General features: G+C 42.7%; 1 protein-coding gene across 5 annotated transcripts in view; it reads left to right on the plus strand.

Annotated features, from left to right (window-relative positions):
• PSTPIP1 (proline-serine-threonine phosphatase interacting protein 1) overlaps window positions 1-17,345 on the plus strand; it is a 46,142-nt gene extending 28,797 nt beyond the window's left edge. For 3 of the 5 annotated variants that reach the window (XM_042824079.1, XM_042824083.1, XM_042824080.1), the window contains 9 exons: window positions 951-1,049; window positions 2,902-2,947; window positions 3,729-3,808; window positions 6,211-6,309; window positions 7,035-7,131; window positions 9,895-9,976; window positions 11,463-11,533; window positions 13,453-13,553; window positions 15,111-17,345. In XM_042824079.1, the coding sequence (XP_042680013.1) occupies window positions 951-1,049; window positions 2,902-2,947; window positions 3,729-3,808; window positions 6,211-6,309; window positions 7,035-7,131; window positions 9,895-9,976; window positions 11,463-11,533; window positions 13,453-13,553; window positions 15,111-15,245 (810 nt within the window). In that variant the 3' untranslated portion in view covers window positions 15,246-17,345. Of the gene's footprint in view, window positions 1-950; window positions 1,050-2,901; window positions 2,948-3,728; window positions 3,809-6,210; window positions 6,310-7,034; window positions 7,132-9,894; window positions 9,977-10,313; window positions 11,534-13,452; window positions 13,554-15,110 lie in introns of those variants that run through there. The other 2 variants (XM_042824082.1, XM_042824084.1) reach the window with 2 other exon arrangements.
• Window positions 17,346-19,800: the final 2,455 nt, after the last annotated feature.

Consider the following 19,800-nt stretch of genomic DNA (forward strand, 5'->3'; position numbering starts at 1 on the left):
CTGTTGGCACAGGAGTGTATGTGTGTGTAGGAGAGGATGGGATTCCTGGCAGGAGGGAGCTAATCTTCCTTGCATCCCCCAGTGAAGTCTCCCAGAGCACTCAGAAAGCTAAATGTGGAATCAGCATCAACCGAAACAGTTCAGATTGGATTTGATTCTTTCTAGACAAGGATAATTATAGGAGAAAACCTCATTTTCCTGCCTATGAAAATAACTTTAAAAAAATTGAGCCTTGTAAACAGAAGGAAACCTTTCCAGCAGGGAGTTTTGCAGGTACAGGAAAGGGAACTGCAACAGCTGGGTTTGGTTTCCAATGGGCAACTGCCTCTGAAAAAGAGCAGTTGCAGACCTGCCAGTGCTACAGCTGGAATTGTACTAAGTATTTTAGTTTACATGCAGCATCATTCTAAGTGAAGCTCTAAGACAGGGAGTTCTTCTGGTGCAAATAAAAATATCTTTTGCTTCTGAGAACTCTACTGAGATTGCTGCCTATGTATGGTTGGTTCTGTCTCACAGCTCGGAGTGCTGGGTCAGCCACCTGGCAATCCAAGTCACGCTGTGGAAATGACAACCCATCCTCACTGGCACATTAGCTGCAACTTGGTCCCTCTGCACTGGATGCACCGACAGTGCCTGAGCTGCATCTGTGCAGAGCACCCATGGCAGTGACCACCTGGGCAGGGAGCTGGCAGCACTGACACGGAGCAAAGAAATTCAGGGCTGTAAAAAGGGGGTCTGATTCCCACCGCTAGCCTCTCTGCTACAACTTTTCAGTGCTGTTTTTAATAAGCATCTCCTCCCGGCGTCACAGGGAATTCTCTCCTTGGCCAAAACTTGGGTGCTGATTTGTTCCCCCAGATGAGCAACTCCAGTTTCTAGGAGCTTTGAGACAGCCCAGCCTTTTCCCTAACCCAAAGCCTCACGTGTGATTTCATTTCAATTGGATACAGTCAAAGAAGAGCTACGAACAGAAGTGCAAGGAGGCGGATGAGGCCGAGCAGTCCTTTGAACGCATGAGCGCTTCAGGCAACCAGAAGCAAGCAGAAAAGGTACCTGAGACAGACAGACCTATTCAGCAGATGCTTAAAAGGGAGAAAGCTGTTTTTCCTTTTCCCAGGTTCAACAGAACACAATTGAACAGCCCATTCCACAAGATGCCAGGGGTTGCTTTCCCTTCTAATTAACTCCTTAGAATCAAAATGGGAAGAAGCACTTTCCCAAGGAGGCCTTCCTTCACAAAGCACTCAGCTGGACTTGCCATCCCTGATCTTGTCCTGTGGTGGGCCAAGGGAAGGACCAAGTTAACCCATTAGTTTTCTTTATCCCAGGCTATGACCTATTTGCTTTACAAGTCATGAAAGCAATCTGAATGAGATTTTTCTCCAAAATCATTCATGAGAAAGAAGCGAGTCAGATGTATGTCACGCAGCTAGCTTTGCCTTTTGGTTGCTTACATTTAGTAGGCATGGTATCTTACATTAAAATGCATCTTTTTCTCTACAGTTTTTGTCCTTACGCTTAGTTTAATTTCATCTAAATTTACAAACTCAAAAATAAATCATTGGAAATCAAGGCACTTCTGTCCTTCATTGCATCTTCTGATACTTGTTGCTGACAATTTGCTAACTTTTAATGGGAACATTTTACAGTGGAACAGATGGAGAAAACAAAATAAATGAACTCCCTTTGGCTCGATAAAATAAGTGCAGTGTAAGCAAAAAGGATCAAAAATCATCTCGAGGAGCAGGAGGAAGGAGACTCTAAAAACAGCATCAGAAGTTTACATTTTATTTCTCTCGCTCCCTAATCTTTGATGAATTAAACCTTCCAGCTTTGCCATAAAGAGGGGGGTGATGAAATCCTGGCCCTACTGAAATCACGCCAGAACTCTCAGTAACTTCAGTGGTATCAAAATCTGACCCAGGTCCTTTCACGCAGAGGAATCCCAGGGTGCTTCCTTGCCATTATTTCCACACAAACGCCAGCACAATTGAAATGCACAGAGGCATCTCACAAGAAATGCCAGCTGTTTAATTCTGCTCAGCACTTGCAAACAATTTGGGCCAGGAAGAAAATAAGATTGAAGCTGATGTTTCCAGTTTACTACACATTTTCCAGCCAGCTGTGAGGAGGAATATGGTCATGAGAACCCCTACCTGAGTAGTGCTTTGAAGGGCAGAAGGGAAGGATGTGTGATCCTGATTTCTAGAGCTGTGCATTAATGTACTGTCATCACCATCTGTGCAGAAAGACCTGGGAGTACAGAGCTGTCAATAACGTGCTTATTTTCATTTGCTAGAAGCTGCAGATTGAAAAAAAAGAAAACCCAAAAAATCCTGCTTAGAGTGAATTTAGCTTTTAGTCTTCTGAGTTGTTATGGGAAATAGTCTGGCATTTGCAAAGTATTTTAAAGGCTGTATTCTTGTCATATATGCATTGCACGAGAAGCTTGGAAGATGAATATTTTTAACTGACATTTCTGCTTATAAATACCTATTGAAAAAGCACTTTGGACACTCTAGAAAATAACCTGGAGAGCAGACACAAGGTTCAGGCTGCAGCACGCTAGCAGTGTGCTCCTACAGCAGGGATCCCCGGATAGAATGATATAAGCTGCCAGATTTCCCCTGCAGGCAGTGGACTTATGTCTACACCTGTGAAATTCTGCTCCCTCCTTCTCCATAGCACATGCTCAACAGAGCAGATGGTTGGACTAGATGATCTTAAAGGCCTTTTCCAACATGAATGATTCTATGATTATAAAGGTGGAGCAGCCAAGAACTGTTTGCGCTTGGAGCCTTAACCCTGTAAGAGGAAAGGGAGGAAGACAGCAGAATACTGTGCCAGGAGCAAAACATGCAGGAAATTAATTTGAAGTGTTTCTTTCTTTTCCTGTTTCAGAGTCAGAACAAAGCCAAGCAATGCAGAGATGCAGCACATGAAGCAGGTGATACTCTATTTGCAATAGAACTGATTTTTTTCTCAGCAAAGATCAACCAGCATGCTAATTTTGATAGCATCGATCAAATCAAGTGTTGCTAGCCCTATTTGAAGTCAGGTTTCCTGATGTCATCTACCCAAAGACACTATAGTGAAGAGAAAAGCAAGCTTGACCATCAGCTACACTTAATTTCACTTGTGGACATGCAAGTCTCGTGCTGTCATTAAAGATTTTACAGCAGACCATCTTTAAGGACTTCACTCAGGAAAAAAAGCTCTTCTCAAAGCAGGTTTGAAAGCACAGGGACACTCATTGTCCCAAGCCAACCTAAACCAGATACACAGTCCCTGGGTTCCCTGTGCATGAGCACAGCAGCAAGGGTACATCCGTCAGCCAGAAACACACTCGATGTGTTTGGTCCAAAAGGACAACGCTGGCAAACCTCTGCGCTGGTTCACGAACTCAGCCTTGGCACTCACTGCTCATACTGAAGTTTACTACATTGCATGGTTTACCTGACTGGCTGAGTCAAAGGATGGGCATGGCCTGGACTCACGATACCTTACATAATTCCCCTTCCCCCTCCCCATATATATATGTGTATATACACACACACACACACTTGCTGACTATCAGTTTCAAGCTCACACATTCTCATGACTTACTTCAGGCCTGGGGTTTGACAGAGTAAGAGCCACAAGAAAACCCTAATGGGAGGAAAAAGAGGAAGACTATCATTTTTCTCGCCTAACTGTTGGGTTTCTATTGTGTGTGTCTGTATTTACAGAGAATGTGTACAGACAGAACATTGAGCAGCTGGATAAGGCCAGGACAGAGTGGGAACAGGAACATATTAAAACCTGTGAGGTAAACACTGACCTTTATAGCAATATATTTGCATGCTCTTTGTTTTATCCTACTTACAGATACCCATCTGGGTCCTCAAATATTGTCTCAAGGGCTTTGCTGTTTGCTTTACACTGAGTCTTTGCACTACAGAATCTAGAACAGATTCAGACATAGTTACTAGATGCCTCACTTCCATGTTTCTTGTTTGTTCAGCGTGTGTAAGTAAATATACAGGAAGGGAATAAGTGCAGAGGATTGAGGCAGGAACAATATATGAACTTGTACAACCTTGCATTTCTTGCCAGTTTTCACCTATAATGGAACTTAAGACACTAGCTCTAATGATGATATTCTATCATAGCCAAGATTGTTTTGCAACTGCTTTTTGTCAGAATGTAGTTTCAGTAGAAGATTAACAGGAACACATGAAAATTCACTTCTTTTAAAAGATGAATTTCAGAATGGAAACAAGAAGTGCTAAATCAGCCCATTAAAAACAAACATTCCCTCCAAATTATGTCTTGCAAGAAGTTTTCAGAATGGTTTCTTGCAGGACAGCTTTTGCTTGTTTGATTTTTGTTTGTTAAATATCACAAGTTCAATGCAGATTAAAAAGAAAGTTTTCACACTAAGCAAAAAAGCGTGGTAGCATCATTGTAGAGCAGACAAGGTTCTGAGTAGCCTGTACATTTCACATAGCATGTTACATTCACCTGCAAGAACGTTCGCTCCCTGCCAAGGACTAATCTCTTCCATTGAAGGATAGTGGCTGGGGGAGGTTTGTTTCTGCTATGGACAAGGAGATTTGCTCTTGGTTTCTAAGGTTTGCACGCCAGCTCACATCTGGTTGACATCCAGATCAGACACACACTTGGTTATAATGATCCTTCAGGTACATTGTCCATCTGCTGAAGTACAGTTTTGTTATGTTTACTTCTTTCCAGTTTTACTCCTACATAAAATAGCTTTCTGGTTCTCTGCTTCCTCTTAAATTCCCTACCTGGGAACACTGGGAAAGTCCCATGGCTGCCACTGCAAACTTTCTATGGAAACTTTGCCAAGCCTTAATTTTCCCAAGATGCACAATTTCCCCTTCTTAAAAAGCCAGTAAACAAGCAAAACTTTCCACGACTTAGAAGACTTTCTCCCACATGGCTAAATTCATTGTAGCCCACAGAGCTTGCGGCCTGCCCACTGCTTAGCTCCGACAGCCACTCATGAAGGAATGGCACTTCTAACTCCTCCTTTAAGAAGTGCTTGTAGGTAGAAGGAGCAGATTTCATGAGACCTTTTAAACTGCTCACTGATAGAAAAAAATCAGCTTAAGATCCCAAACTTCTGGCTGCACAGCACAAAAGCTAGAAGTGTGAAGGTCTGTGGCTAAGCATGGGACATCCACAGCCTGAAAATCCTGGCTAGCAAGTACAAGCACTGAGACAAGCTTCATTGTGAGGCTGGGCTGTGCTCCTTGGCACAAGCAGCCTGGGCTCACAAGCAGGCCTGTCGCACAAGCTGATGGCATGAGAGATGTGCCTATCACAGCATGCAGCTGCAATATGCAAAGGGTTTGACAAACCCCAAGTCGCTCTGTTTCTCCCTTTGATGAGCTGCATTTCCTGCAAGGGCATCATTTGCCTGGTAAGTTCCCAGTTGAACAGCCCCTGGGGGTAGGCTGTATCCATAGGCTTTTTATTCTGCATGGACAGCAAAATACTAATTTCCCTACCCTACAGGTTCTCTTAATAAGCTGTTTCTCTCAGAAACTGATCCCAACACCAGCTGGCTCTCCCTCAATTGACTCTTTTTATCTTTAAGTAAGATATTCGATGGCAGGCAGCACACCCAAGTATTCTGCTGAATACTGTATACATTTGTGGTGTTCTGGACATAATTACTAGCAATTGGAGATGCAAGCAGATGGCTGGAAGCATCTGAGCTTTTCACACCTCATAGAAAACAAAAAAACGATGTTCTACTTCTAACACTGGAACATAAAACAACAGAACCCAATTTCTAAAGCTTTCAGAGATAGTTTATCTGCTTCTTCCACCATCTCAATACATATTTATCCTGTTTTCCCCCTTTCACTCTCCGCAAATCCAGTAAGCTGTACAACATTAATAAATTAGACAGATGAGGGAGAGAGTGGAGAGACAAAAAAAAAAAAAAAAAAAAAAAACCCAACAAAAAACCACACACAAAAACACCTTATCTTACCCTGAAAACAACCTTAGAAATGAGCAAATGCAAACTCAGAGAGCCTCAAATAGTTCCAAAGAGGAAGTCTGGAAAGACACTTTAGAAGGCAGAGATGGATATTTCTGGCTTTCCCTTTAGCACAAATACAACCCCTCATGACAGCATTGTGCTATATTGCAATACAACTAACATGGCACTACTTCACATCTCTTTGGCTTCAGGTTTTCCAGCTCCAGGAGTGTGACCGCATCACCATCCTCCGGAACTCGCTGTGGGTTCACTGCAACCAGCTCTCTATGCAGTGCGTGAAGGATGACGAGGTAGGGGCCAAAATCAGGGACCTTCACGTGCAAAAGACAAACTGCAGGAGCCCTCTGGAAGCACAGCACTAGCCTGGCCTTCTCTGCACGTGCAATCAAACTGGCTGTTGTGCAGCTCTAGCATGTTCCATGAAGTCCTCTCAATCATTCTCCTTCCTTCTTCCCCAGATGCAAAACAGATACATGGGTTTAGATATTGTGTGGCATGTGTGATGAACACTATGTCTGCCCTCCTTCTTTTGTTGGGTAGTGCCTCCAAATACCAGACTGCTCAGCTGAGTAGGAGTGCTTGGGCATGTCCTTCAGAAAGGCAGGCAGTTACGGTCTCAGAGCAGGAAGACATAAAACATACACCACTCCGTAACGGCCTTTTGCTTTTTCCTTCAATTTTTCCACCTATTTGAAGGTTTGTGGATCACATCCTAAAAAAAAAAAAAATGTGGGTCACATTCCTCATTCCAGTATGCCTGAGTTTTAACTTTCACTGGCTGGCTCTTGCTATATAAATATGTCAGTTGCATTGAAAAGCCCTGGACTGTCTCCTTCCTCCTCTCATGAAAAGATACCCAGAACATAAATAACAGATGCGTTTACAAGAATGTCTGCATGGGGGACAGACGTGTACCAATTGCAGTGGTTTTAAAGAGAAAAAGCATTAGAAGAACATCAAAAAGCTAATTCAACATGAAAGCTTAAATATTAAATTCTTGAATTCTGTTTTGTAGCTGTATGAAGAGGTTCGGGTAAGCTTGGAGGACTGCGTCGTAGAGTCAGACATAGACTACTTCATTAAGAGTAAAATGACAGGAACACAACCTCCAGGTAATTATTCCTTTTGGTCTTAGCTGATGAGTCAGCCATTAGCCTGTGGTTGGGCAGCCCACTCCACTGGGGAAAGCCAAAGGAAGGATTCTCTGCTCCCACCACCCATTCACCCATGGTGGGAATGACGCTTTCTTCTCTTAACAAGTTGTTTGTGTATGGACACGACTCTAACTGGGGAAAGTTTTGAATGAAATCGGCTTTGTCCTAGTATGCAGTAGTGATGTAAAGTTCACAGACTGTCCACTCAACCCACAAGAAGCCTCTTCATCAACTTTACTGATCAAAATCTCTGAGCTGAAATGGAGAATAGGACAGGTGGAGAATAGGACAGGAAGAACTAACAGCAGTAGTAGATTGAAAACCTGCTGCTCCAGGATAGGAGTTCTCCAAACACATCATCAGAAATTAGGTCATTTTACATTCCAGTGACCAAATACAAACCACACCTTCTTACTTCAACAAGCAGTATCAGATATTTACAGACTGAGTGAATGCCTGCACTGCCTGCAGCAAACAAAGATTCACAGCCTTGGTAAAAGAACAGAAAATTCCCTCTTTCATCTCATCATCAGCTGACGATAGATCTCTATTCTGAAAAGATCTCTTCCTCCATTTCTTTATTTTTTTGATCTGTGTACACAGACTGCAGACATACGCAATCTGCTGTAATGCTATTCTGAGATGCCAAAGAGGAACCCCCTCAGAGTTGACTCAGGAGTCACAAGAGAGCTTACTTCCATTCAGAACACGGAACAAGCCATACTGGCATAAGAAAATTGTATATTGACAAAAGTCTTCCGTGCTAGGGATCTTATAGGTGCAAACATCAGTAGTACAAGTGTCCTGTCCCATGGCATAATCTTGACAGGAGCAGCTTAGAGCCCAGATCTGGCAGCAGTAGCAGCCTGGCAACTTCTTTAGCAGGACTGGATGCTGCTAGTAATCCAGCACTGAGCTACTTAAGGCTTGTTTACTGCTTAGCCTTTTCTCATTACACCCATGACAATTAAGAATCAGGACTTAGAGAATTTTTTTTTTTTTTTTAAACTAATACACTGATGCTTGTGCTTGGATGTCATTTTGCTGCTACAGATTATTCCTCTTCTCATAGGGGATTGAAGTTTGAGTGCTACAAGAGCACTGACCTAGGAAAAGCTACAGTTCTCTTTCCAGTCAGTGAAAATGCACCTTGCAATTGTATACAAAGAATTGTAATTCTCAGCTAGGCTGGCTCCCTCTCTCCCCTCCTCATGGGAGATTTCTCATTCTGCAGTCACCTAGGTCATTTTCTGCAAACAGTTCTTGGCTATGTCAGGACTAATAAGAAATAGGTGGGAGAAACTCTTGAGAGCTTTGTGAAATGCAAAGAAACACCTGACTCTTGGTTTAGCTTCTTTTTGTTGTTGCTGTTTCAGTTTTTTTTTTTTTGCCACCTTCTAGAAGGTGACATGCTCTGGAAGTAACACCCTAGTACCTCTACAGCTCTTGCTAATGAGTTTGCACAGTAGCACACAGTGAGCTGTTCATCTCATTTATTATTTGCAAAGTGCAGGGGGAAAAAAATCCATGTGTGGTTTTGCATTGTGTAGAGGTAGATCTTCATCCTGACCAAACCTTTAGGTTTCATGATGCTGTTGCTCTCTCTTCTACTTAGTCATGACACGAATTACAGGCTAGAAACTACAGCAGGAGAAAATCTGGAAGGGTAAGAAATGCAGACTCTTAAAATGGTAAAAAATAAAAATAAAAATCCTTTAATACTGTGAGCTTCTGTTGTAGGAGTTCTTTGCACTCACTATTGTACGTGCCTGCTCTGTTTATAGTCTTGGCTAATCCAATGTGAAAACTTCAACACAGTCTTTAGTCTAAGTTCAAAATCTTATTTAATTACCTGGTATCAGAACTGAGATAATAGGCTATCAGGGCTTCCAAATCAGATTTGACTCGTATTTGTTTGGCTTTCACACTGAGAAGGCAGAAAGGGTGCCTGACCACCAGCTCTAAGCAACTGCACTGGCAGCTATAAGATGAAAAATAAATCCATCTGTAACTATTTCATCTGGAAAGCTAGATTTGTAAATAAGCTCAATTTCACCCTCAACCACACCATAGGGGAGAATGAAAGGACTGTAACATAACTGTGTTCAAGACAAGAAAGCTATCGCTGTAGGAAGCAGCAGTAAAAAGCAAATCAGCTCTCAGGAGGTGGAGGTGAAGATACGAAAGATATGAAGCCGTGCACAAGCACAGACCAGGAAATTTCTTGCTATTGCTGCTCCCAGAGATATTCAGAAATTTGCCCAGCTCCAACAGAAATACTCAGCTCAATGTGTTACGGAAAAAAGAAAATACACTGCCACCAACTGTATCAGGAACATGGTCATGGGCTCACAGCAACCATGCTGTGCAACCCATAAAGTCTGGGATTCAAAAAAAACAGAGGAAACAGTCATGTGCTAAACTGCATTCTGAATTAGGGTTACTCACTGTTGTTGCAGTGGTTCCTCAGGACCTCGACTGTGCTTGTGCCAGGTTAAGAATGCCTTTCTACCAAGAGTGCATCCGCATGCAATCACTTGAATGGCTTTTGTCAAGCACCTACATCCTCCTGCTCCAAACACGTTACTGGCAAGTGCAAATGGATGTTATGTGCTGCTTCTTCCAGCAGTTCCTGAACTGCTATACTGATGGCTGTACTCTGGTTGAGAGAAATAGGTTTTGCCTGATTGAACATCATTTTTTTTTCTTGCCGTATTGCAGGTGCAATAGGATATGAGAACTACTATGACAGAGAACCAAACAGAAGCAACAGCCCAACCCAGACTTGTGGGATGATGAAGAGGTGAGTGCTAGACTTTCGTTCCCAGAAGTAGCATTTCTCAGTGCATGATGATGGCATGGGGGTTGGAACTAGATGATCTTTAAGATCCCTTCCAGCCTAAGCCATTCTGTGATTCCATGCTTCTGTGACAGTAAACGGGACCTGAAAAGCCCTTCACTGTAGCAAGAGATGGCTGCATATAAATAAAAGTTAACTTGAGAGAAGAAGTAAACCTGTCAAAGCTGGAGTCAGAACCATTTTGCCTTGGCCTAGTGGGAAGAGAGACAAGAGGACAAGTTCATAAAACAATTAGTCAGCTGGCAACGGAGAGCATTCACACTTATTTCCTCTTTCCTAGTGAGTCATGGCACACAGCATCAAAAGCTCCCATCAAGGGAGGGCAAAGGTGAGCCTTGCTGGGAGCCAAGGCTGGGGAAAGCTGTCCTTTTCAGCAAAACCTCCTGGCTTAGTGCATTGCAACGCCCAGCTGAGCAGAACAAAGGGCTACTGTCTCTAGACCAAAGGAAAAAATACTTAGTGGAATAACTGTGATGATAAGGGAGGTGTTTTTCTTTTTCTAATCCATTTAGGCTGGTAAATATAGTAACATGAGTGCAGTTATATCAGCAGAACAGCATGGTAGAGCTATTGGTTTAAATATTTTATACCAAAATGGCCAATTCATGGCAGGAATGGCATCGTATTTAAAAGCAAGAGAGCTTAATATTTTGACAAGCCTTATTATACAGCAAAGACAAAGAGTGGGATGGGATCTTTCATTTAAATGTGGTCGGGGGTTGTTAGCAAGCTGAAAAGGTTCACACAATATTTGGCTTTTGGTTGGAAACAAGATTTTATATAATAATGAATGGTAACATTGCAGCCTCTGCAATTACAGAAGACAACTGTATGGCCATTTAGAATACAACTGTGCTCTGCAGGAGCAAACAGCCTTGAGAGGCTCAGTCTCAGTTGCTCAGAAATTGCTGAGCTTAGATATCCATTTTCCTGAAACTATGACCATACACCAGCTGAAAAATCAAACCCTCCAGATATGTTTTAAGCACTCCATACTATTGCTACCTATACCTATATCCTAAACCATATTCTCACTTGGCCTGGTCCCAGCCAGTATCCAGCTGTGATGTTGAAAACAACTAGGTGAGATTTAAAAAAAAAAAAAAAAAAATAAAATCAAAGGAAACAAAATAATTTCACATAACTTCACAATTTCTAGAAAGTTATGTTATAAAAGCTTTGTATTTTGAATTGCATTAGTTTTCCTTAAAGGAATTTTATTCTCTTGTAAATTTTCTGAGGTTTTGTTTAGAATTTACTTTAACTGAAGATAAGAATATCTATAGACAAAGGAAAGTAGATGGCCGCAGGAAGAGATGATATCCATGCAGCACTGCAGCACATGGGGGGAAGGTTGAGTCTGACAGCTGAGACTTGTAAGAAATGTCCTGGTCACTCATTTTGTCATTGACTTCTCTTGGTTCTGCAGATTCTCTGGACTGTTGCATGGAAGCAGCAAAAACAATGCTGAAAGAGTCATTCCTTCAGCCCCTCCTTTCGGTATGCCTCACCAGAAGTAAATTTACCAGATGTGTATAACATCAGTTGCTAAATCTAGCTTTAACACAGAGCAGAACTTCTACAGCACACGTTCACATGATGTCAGGCAAGAGTACGAGCAGATTGAAAACAAATCCAGCTCAAATTTCCCAGTTTGAAGTACTAAATAATCCATATAACCTTAGGGTCGTAACAACTTCAAGACCTCTATCTGGGCAAGGGTATACCGTGCTTTCAGACCAATGCAGTTTTACTATAGATAATAGTATTCTCCTAACGTTGGGTATGCTACCTCTAAAAAGCACAAGGGATTCCCTAAAGTCTTTAACACACCTGTCTCATGCCTTATGAATACAAATATTCATCTCATTTCACACTTGGACTGCCTTATCACAACCTTTGCAGTCAGGCATTTACCAGTAGGACATTTAAAACAGTATTTTGACCATGCAGAAAGCAGCAGCTTACAGCATTTTTATTCATTTAAACCAGGAACATCTGAACCGAGATTGCTGCCTACAGGAAATCAAAAAGTCCCTTTAAAACAGCTTTTAAACGTACTCAGGCCAACTTCCTTTGCGAGGCACGCCTTGCCTGCTTGGATGTCCAGTAATGAGGCTGCAGCTACCCCACTTGCTGCACTTGGTGCTCAGAGCCTCTCTGGAGCTATCAGGCACCAGCTGGACCTGCCAGACCCCAGCCGTCTTAACTCAGCATGCAGCAGCATCCACATACATACACAGCCTGAAGGCATTTAGCCTCTTGCAGAGCTGTATAACGACTACATATGGAAAAATTTACCAGAAATAAACAACAATATTACATCAAATGCTGGATTTAACAGCAGATCTCGACTTTATCCAAGTAAACAGCATCTGTGGTGGCACCTTATGCTAAAGCCTGGTGTGATAATCTCCCTCTAACTGCAGAAAGAGCCCTGCTGGCTGCCCATCTCTCACTCAGATATTGTGTGGAGCCCAAGTAGACTTTGCTGCTCATTTAGCACGCCGTTGCCATCACATTTTGGAAACCTCCTAAGGCAGTGTTTTCACCTGGGCTGACAGACCAGGTTATGAGCATGCAATTAGAGCCTGCCCTCCCCTTCATCTTTAGCCAGCCCTGAAGGTTTGGACTGCTGACACCATGACTGCTGACACCATGACTGCCATTCTCTTCCCCACACAGCCCTTCTGAAAGCAAAGGTGTGCTTGGGAAATACACAAGAGCAGTCCTGGACTACTGTGTCAGCACAACAGCATCCACAGCAGCAAGGCTTTGGTTCTTCCATTTTACCACTGTGGTTACATCACGAGCACAAAAACAGCAGAAGAGACCCAGGTGGTTCTTTTCAATAGCGCTAGCTCTGCCTCTTCCTGAATGACAGGAGTTTTCCTTAATTATGTCAAGCTAGTTTAAAATCTCTTTCAGAAAAGTCCTATCTGTGACAAATGGCTAAATGGAAACTACATGAACTAATGAAAAATGTCTGATGACCCACCACACCAACATGGGTATTTTCCACTTTTCTCAAAGGAAAAAGAAAAGCCCTGTGTGAATCACTGCACTGCCAGAATTCCACATCTCCAGTAGCAAACATCTTAAACCAATTTACTCACAGTACTTCCTTCTTTGCACTACTGTGATCGTGCTTTAGCGGGGTAAACATTTTTCCTAACCTGGATGAAGCTAATGCTTCTGACCTCCCAGAAGGTTCAATGGCTGCACTGTCACCCAATCAATGGCACATAGTTTTTGTGCGAGAATTTACCTACAGTTCACAGCAGCTTTTCTATACACGTACACCTCCAGACAGAGAGAGAACAGAGACCCTTGTATTTGTGAACTCTTGCATATGATCCCATGCATTTATAAGCAACTGAACCCTTTGTTTCTGTTTTTCCTTCCCCCCTCTCCACAAGCAGAGAAAACAGATGGGGTCTACGCAGACATTTTTGTAAATGAACATGGAAGAACTACATCATCACAGGACTACAGAGTACTTTATGACTACACAGCCCAGGTAAACAAAGGCTTCAAACTAAATACTGCATACAGTGTCAGATTTAAAACCGAATGCTGATCTAAACATCTTGAAAGCATTAACTGTGTAAAGGAGCTGTTAGCTTCCCTTCCTTTTTCAGACGAGGGCACCTAGTGCTGCTGGCACAGATCACTGGACCGTGCTCTGCCCAGGATGAAACAATAAGTCTCTTTGCAAGTAATTATGCTTGTCTAAATTGGTCCTGAGCTGTTGCAATCTCCTAAGGACACATGGAAAACTTTATTTTGGTGATGATGGCCAGATGTGCAATACTGAGCATTCTGAACTTACATTTTCTGTGAAATGTCCTCCCTGAGTAAGAAAATAGGTAGAGCTCTCTCTTATAAACTCTAGTGCAGCTTTATAGCAGATCTCAGACTACATGATGGATGCTTGATTAAGAACTCCTCTCCATGTGATCTCGCACATCGTCTGGAGAGTCCTGCTCCAGTATAACACACTGGTTTTAACTGAGGTCTCTTCCACGCTGGGGAGGACTGAATCCCCAGAAATGACAGAGTATCAGTGTTGCAAGTTGCAGAATCACAGCAGACTTGGCCTGTGTACCAAAAGAGTGTTATAAACCACAACCTGCATCCTTAACCCGGGTATTAAACTCTCACTGGCTTCAGACCTCTCTCAGCATAATACCATTAGTAAGATTACAATATTAGAGGGCAAACCACTGTACTAAGCTTCAAAAACACAGACTCCTCACCTGTAGATGAACTCTGAGAGAGAGACATCATTATTCCTATCATGCAGATTACCTTCTAAAACACCAAAAATGGAAAGAAAAAGGACCAAGACACAGTGGCTCAGGCCCTTGATGCATCTAATGAATATTTTATTTCACAGCAGCCACAGGTTTCAAAGAGTAGTGTAAATAAAACATACAGCATGTAGGACACCTGCTCTCGCTTTCCATATTATGATTGTTATAATTTCATCCAAATCCATAAAATGATTCTTTCCTCTATATTTTTTCTCAAGACTGGTTAAAAATACTTTCTTCTTCACATCGACTCCTGCCACACCATCAGTCTCTGCCAAAAGGACTGTCACAGTTTAATCTGTAGGCTTAAAAGTTCCTCCACTGGTCACCACTGTTTGTTATTAAGAGAACCAAGAGTCTTATTTATGGGCTTGATTTATAGAGATACTGTTTTTATCTCTGCCAGAAACTAAGCCTTGCACTGTTCAATTGTGCAACAGCTGTAGAGTAAGGAAGGTTCATGGCTGGCTGGTTTGGGACAGTCACATTTAACCCTTTCCACCCTTCCCTTATGATAAAAAAAGTTACTCAGGAGGAGACAACAGGAGGCTGGGGAACGTTCCAAGGATCTTAAGGAAATAGGCAGCTCAGTAGGTGCTTAATCCTCCACTGTTTGGTATTTTAGGCTCATTCCCAATCAAGAGGACACTGACAGACTCTTGATGAAAGACAGGGTAAAAAAAAACCAAAAACCCACAAGACATGTGGGTCACTCCTGCATGCTCAGGTTAACAACATTTCCTTCCCCTGTCCCCTTGCAGAACATGGATGAACTGGACATCAACGAAGGAGACATCGTCGCTGTCATTGAAGAAAATGACAATGGCTGGTGGACAGCTGAAAGGAATGGGCAGCGAGGCTTTGTGCCAGGGTCTTACCTTGAAAAGATTTGCTGAAGTGTAGCCTCAGTCCTTAGACTTTGAAAATATTCTTCTACTGAAAACAAACATCCATACAAGGTCTGCTCCAGCTGACCAAGAACAACCCATTATACTGCCCTCTACATTTACCAGTCAGGAAATAACTGCTTTCATCTTCCTTCCCACTGATCCTCTCTCCCCTCAACAACTTCTGGCTCACACTGTCTGAAAAAAGCTGTCTTCATCTCAGCAAGACGAGGACTCAGGTTTCTCACAAAGGTGCTTTCCACTCTCAGCACTGCTGCCATCAGAATCTGGGAGAAAAACCCTGCTTAGAACTTGACTATGCTAAAGGAAAAAGAAGCTAATTCTGCTTGTCCAGGATGGAGGAGCACCTCCAGTCAGCCTGCGAGCAACCCTTACCACCATAGCAGCCATGACCTCCACCACGGATTCCCTCTTCTCACTGCACACATCATGCAACTGTTTCTGAGGGCTAAGCTAAGAGCAGGAAGCACACATTCTCAGAAAGCAGATAGTTTCTACGTCACAAGGTCATCCATGGCTCTGTTTGCACTGGATTCTGGGACAGCCAAACGAGGGCAGATAAAGAGCCCAAGGCCTGCTTTTACCTCAATTGGATGGTTTCTCTGACACCTTGCTGGGATTTTTCATGTTTAAAAAAAGCTTTCTAGCAGTGCTGCCCTGCCCTGATCCTGGGAAAGAAGCGCTGGTTGCCTCCACATGCAGTCTGTACAGACATGCCCTCAGTGCATTCTCCTTTCAACTTCTCTGTTCACCCAGCTGATCCTTTCCTGCCCACCGGCTTTTCGGTCTCTAATTATCTACAGCCTCTGCAGCTCTGGAATAGCTGGCACAGATTTGGCTGGGTTCCTTTCCATTTACTTCTAATGTGCTTGTGCTACAACAAAGCCTCTGCGGAGAAGCTGTGCTGAGCAGGTCCATTGCACCTCATAGGTTACAGCTCTAGCAGTCTTGCCAGTCCAGCATTTAGGAATGCTTCCTACCAGCACTATACTTTGCAAGAGATCATTAAGTACTTTGTGCCACTTCTCTCTATTCAGAAATTAAGCATGGTAAGAGTCAAAGGCACTTGCGTTATCATATTCTCATTTCTTGATTCCAGAATGAAATAAAGTTGCTGCAGGCCCTCTCTGTCCTCCTGCACACACAGCACACTTTCTTTCCCATGCTTGCCCAAGTTACCATGTTGCACATCTGCATTAGGGCTCTTAGCAGCTCCCATCAGCAGAGGCTCAGAAGAACTGCAGGAATTTGAATGTCATTTCAGGCACTACATAGTACTAACAGCAGTACTCACACAGGCTGAGGATGTCAACGACAGTGTCCTGTGACCAAGTCTGAACTGGCAGTGCCAAGAGTCCACAATAGCCTCCAATTAGTTAACTGCACCGTAAATGCAACTGTCAGACAACGACAACAGATCCTTGCATACCGCATAAGAGGAAACCTAAAGAGCGAAGGATTTAATGTATCTGCTTGAATACAAAGAGAACTAATCAACCAGCAGATACTGAAATATTTTGCAAGCGATCTGAATTAAAATAAATCTCTAAGATGCAACTCTTCTAACAATATATGACATAGGGATTCTGCTAAGACTCCTCACAGACAGCCTCACACAAGACACTGCAGTACCCAGTCCTGGCTACCTTGAAATCCTTCTATGGATTGTCTTTGCCTACACAGACCATATGGTCCGCATCAGCTGACAGACAGATGGTGACTACTGTATCTCCCCCATCAAAGCATTTCATATTTTTGCTGTTAAATTCGGGAAACTGGTTCCTTTCCTATCTTTTTTTTTTTTTCAAGTCAAGTTTTCTCCTGTTTGTTACAACTGCAAAAGGCGACATATTTCAAAATCTACCCATTCTTGTAGCATTTGGTTCCCACATGCTAACTCTAGGCTGATAAAGAAATGGAAAAGAAACAGCAATGTTTTCTCATAATTCAGTTTCTGTGCTTTATGGTGAAGAATCTTGCTGATAAGTAGTTAATAAGCCATATCTATGCAGCTTGCTCTATCAGTGTGTCAGCACTTGTCAGAAATAAAACAAAGATATCGAGAAATACACACACACTCCCTTAAAACACCCCTTTCAGTGTCATCCATTCCAGGCAGTACAAAAAGCAGGAAGGTCAAACGTAGGGCATTGCCTTAATAATACTGTTGCCTCTCCAGCTTGGTAGCTATTTGGTAACAAAACTGAAGCATTCAAGAAATCATTTAATTTTCAGGTGAAACTAAAACAGATCCTTTCCAGTGGCAGGCATACTTAAACTAAACTCCAGTGTATTTGGCTGAGATGCTTTTCTGATAGACACTTCTGATAAGGCTCTACCTCCACCCTGACTACCATTTTTTGGTGAGGAGGTGACAAGCAACAAGTAGGGCCGTGGCAGCAGTGGCACACACAGCTATGGCAAGTAAACTAATTTCACAGCACGTCCACAATCAGCAGATTGCCTCTGTGGCACTACCTGTGCTGCTAGTGCTCTGGATGGGTTCACACACAAGCAGCTGTTAGCAGACAGTGAAGAACACGCTTTTGCCAGCTGCTTTGCAAAGGGGGGAGCCCAATTACCCACTTACAGCCTATGGCTAATATGTAAATAGAGTCAAACTAATTAAAGCAAATTTGCAATAACGTTACTGAGCTGTTTTTGAATAAGCACCGCAAGGTAGACTTCATTTTGCACAAGTGACAACAAATATTTCATGCTGAACAATTTCAGACTTATAATTGTTATCTCTAGAAATTCTTACTAGATCATATGAAGCCAGCAGGCATCTTCTATCCATTAAACAAGACGGGTAAGAAAGACTGGAGTCATTTCCCACATAGATCACAACAGAATACAAACAAACTGAGGTTCACACCTGCTGCTCTCCTAGATGGATTCCGGATTTGAGCAATGTGGTCATGAGACTGCTAGTAAGAAGTGCAGAGATTCTATTATTCCTTTAGCAGAAGCAAATTTTCAAAAGTTAGAAGCACGTGACTCAGACCAACAGTACTTCTAAACCAGGCTCAGTTACGTACATTATTGCCCTTTTACCATGGTATTAATTAAGGAGAAGAACAGGAAAGCCTGGTTGAATATGCAATTATAAGATGCCTGCTAGTGCAGTAAGGCCCACTAAGGCACAAAACAGATTTCAGCTGCTGCATATACCATTAATAACCCACAAGCCCCTTGGAAAACCTTGGTCAGACAAAGCAGTATGAGACCGGTAACAACAAGGATCCTGGGGACTCAGCCAACACGGTTAGGACTCAATTGCAAAGAAAGGACCTTCTGCCAAGTTCTACAGGACCATTGCTACAGACAGGTAGCTTCTGGCATTGTTTGCAAGTACTCAGCTGAGAGAAAGAAATGAATCAATCGCTTCTACAATAGACAGAGCAGTCACTAACATCAGGAACACAGTGGCTACTGGAGGTTTTGAGTATCACCTCCTTGAAGACTCTTGCTTGAACTTCATACCAAGAATAATTCCAGCATACTTGAGCCACAGCATTGACAGATCACATATATATGATGTTAACAGCATCAGCTCTTACCTTGTACTCCTTGTCCTGCTCCTTGAAGGGGTGCCTTTGAAGTCCAGGGCTCCTTTCCAGAGGTAATTTTATGGATGAAGATACTTGATTGCAGCTCTCACCACGATATGCCATTTAAGTGGAAACACACAGATGCCAAGAGTAGATTCGTTACAAGCCAGGCATCAGGTGGTGCCTGACAGGAACCTGGCTGGGTGTTCAGAAACACCAATGTAAGCACTGGTGGGTAACTAACATGCTGGCTTCTATAGCACTATGTATCCTCTTGGCTGTATCAGTGCTGGCTCGCTTACCTTTGCAGACTTTGGGAACCCAGGGGACTCTCTATCAGTAGTACATAAACTGAGTCTACTGCACTGAAATGTGGTTAACCTTCAGTGTAGGCTGGCAATAATTCTGAACAGTACAGAACAAATAGCCAATCCTCAAAAATGAGTTTCTGCTGCTCAAAACACCTTCTCTTCCCTTGCTTTATTGCTCTCCAACCACACAGCTACTAATAATTCACGCGCCCTAAAGCACAAACATCACTCAGCACTAATGAGCAAGGAAAACAAGAAGGTGCTGCTCTTAGCTCGGCCTTCACCCCTCAGATCCACATCTCTTTGTTATCGTGGGCTCAGAGGCAGGAGCAAGCTGCCAAGCCTCAGAAGTAAATCAGAGTTAGCTGTTACAAAACAAAACTAACAACATGATTAGGATCAGTCACCACCACTCACCAGTTTCCTAAATTAATTAGAATGCCCATCACAGGTGTTTTTAATAGCACAGCTGTGGATTCGGGCTGCTCACTGTAGTAGGGCTAAAGAGAAGAGAATGGCTGAGAGTTGTACCATTACCATTTCCCTTCAGATCTATCTCTAAAATATTCTTCTCACCTACTTGTTGCTTTAGTTTTTTTTTTTTTTTTTTTTTAAGGAAGGAGATGAAATTGGTATGCTAGGCCATGTCAAGCTTCTGGAAAGTAAATGACTGCTAGG

This window comes from Centrocercus urophasianus, unplaced genomic scaffold (genome assembly GCF_019232065.1).
Source record: "Centrocercus urophasianus isolate 14NV4802_14NV808 unplaced genomic scaffold, USGS_Curo_1.0 seq_23, whole genome shotgun sequence".
Lineage (NCBI taxonomy): Eukaryota > Metazoa > Chordata > Aves > Galliformes > Phasianidae > Centrocercus > Centrocercus urophasianus.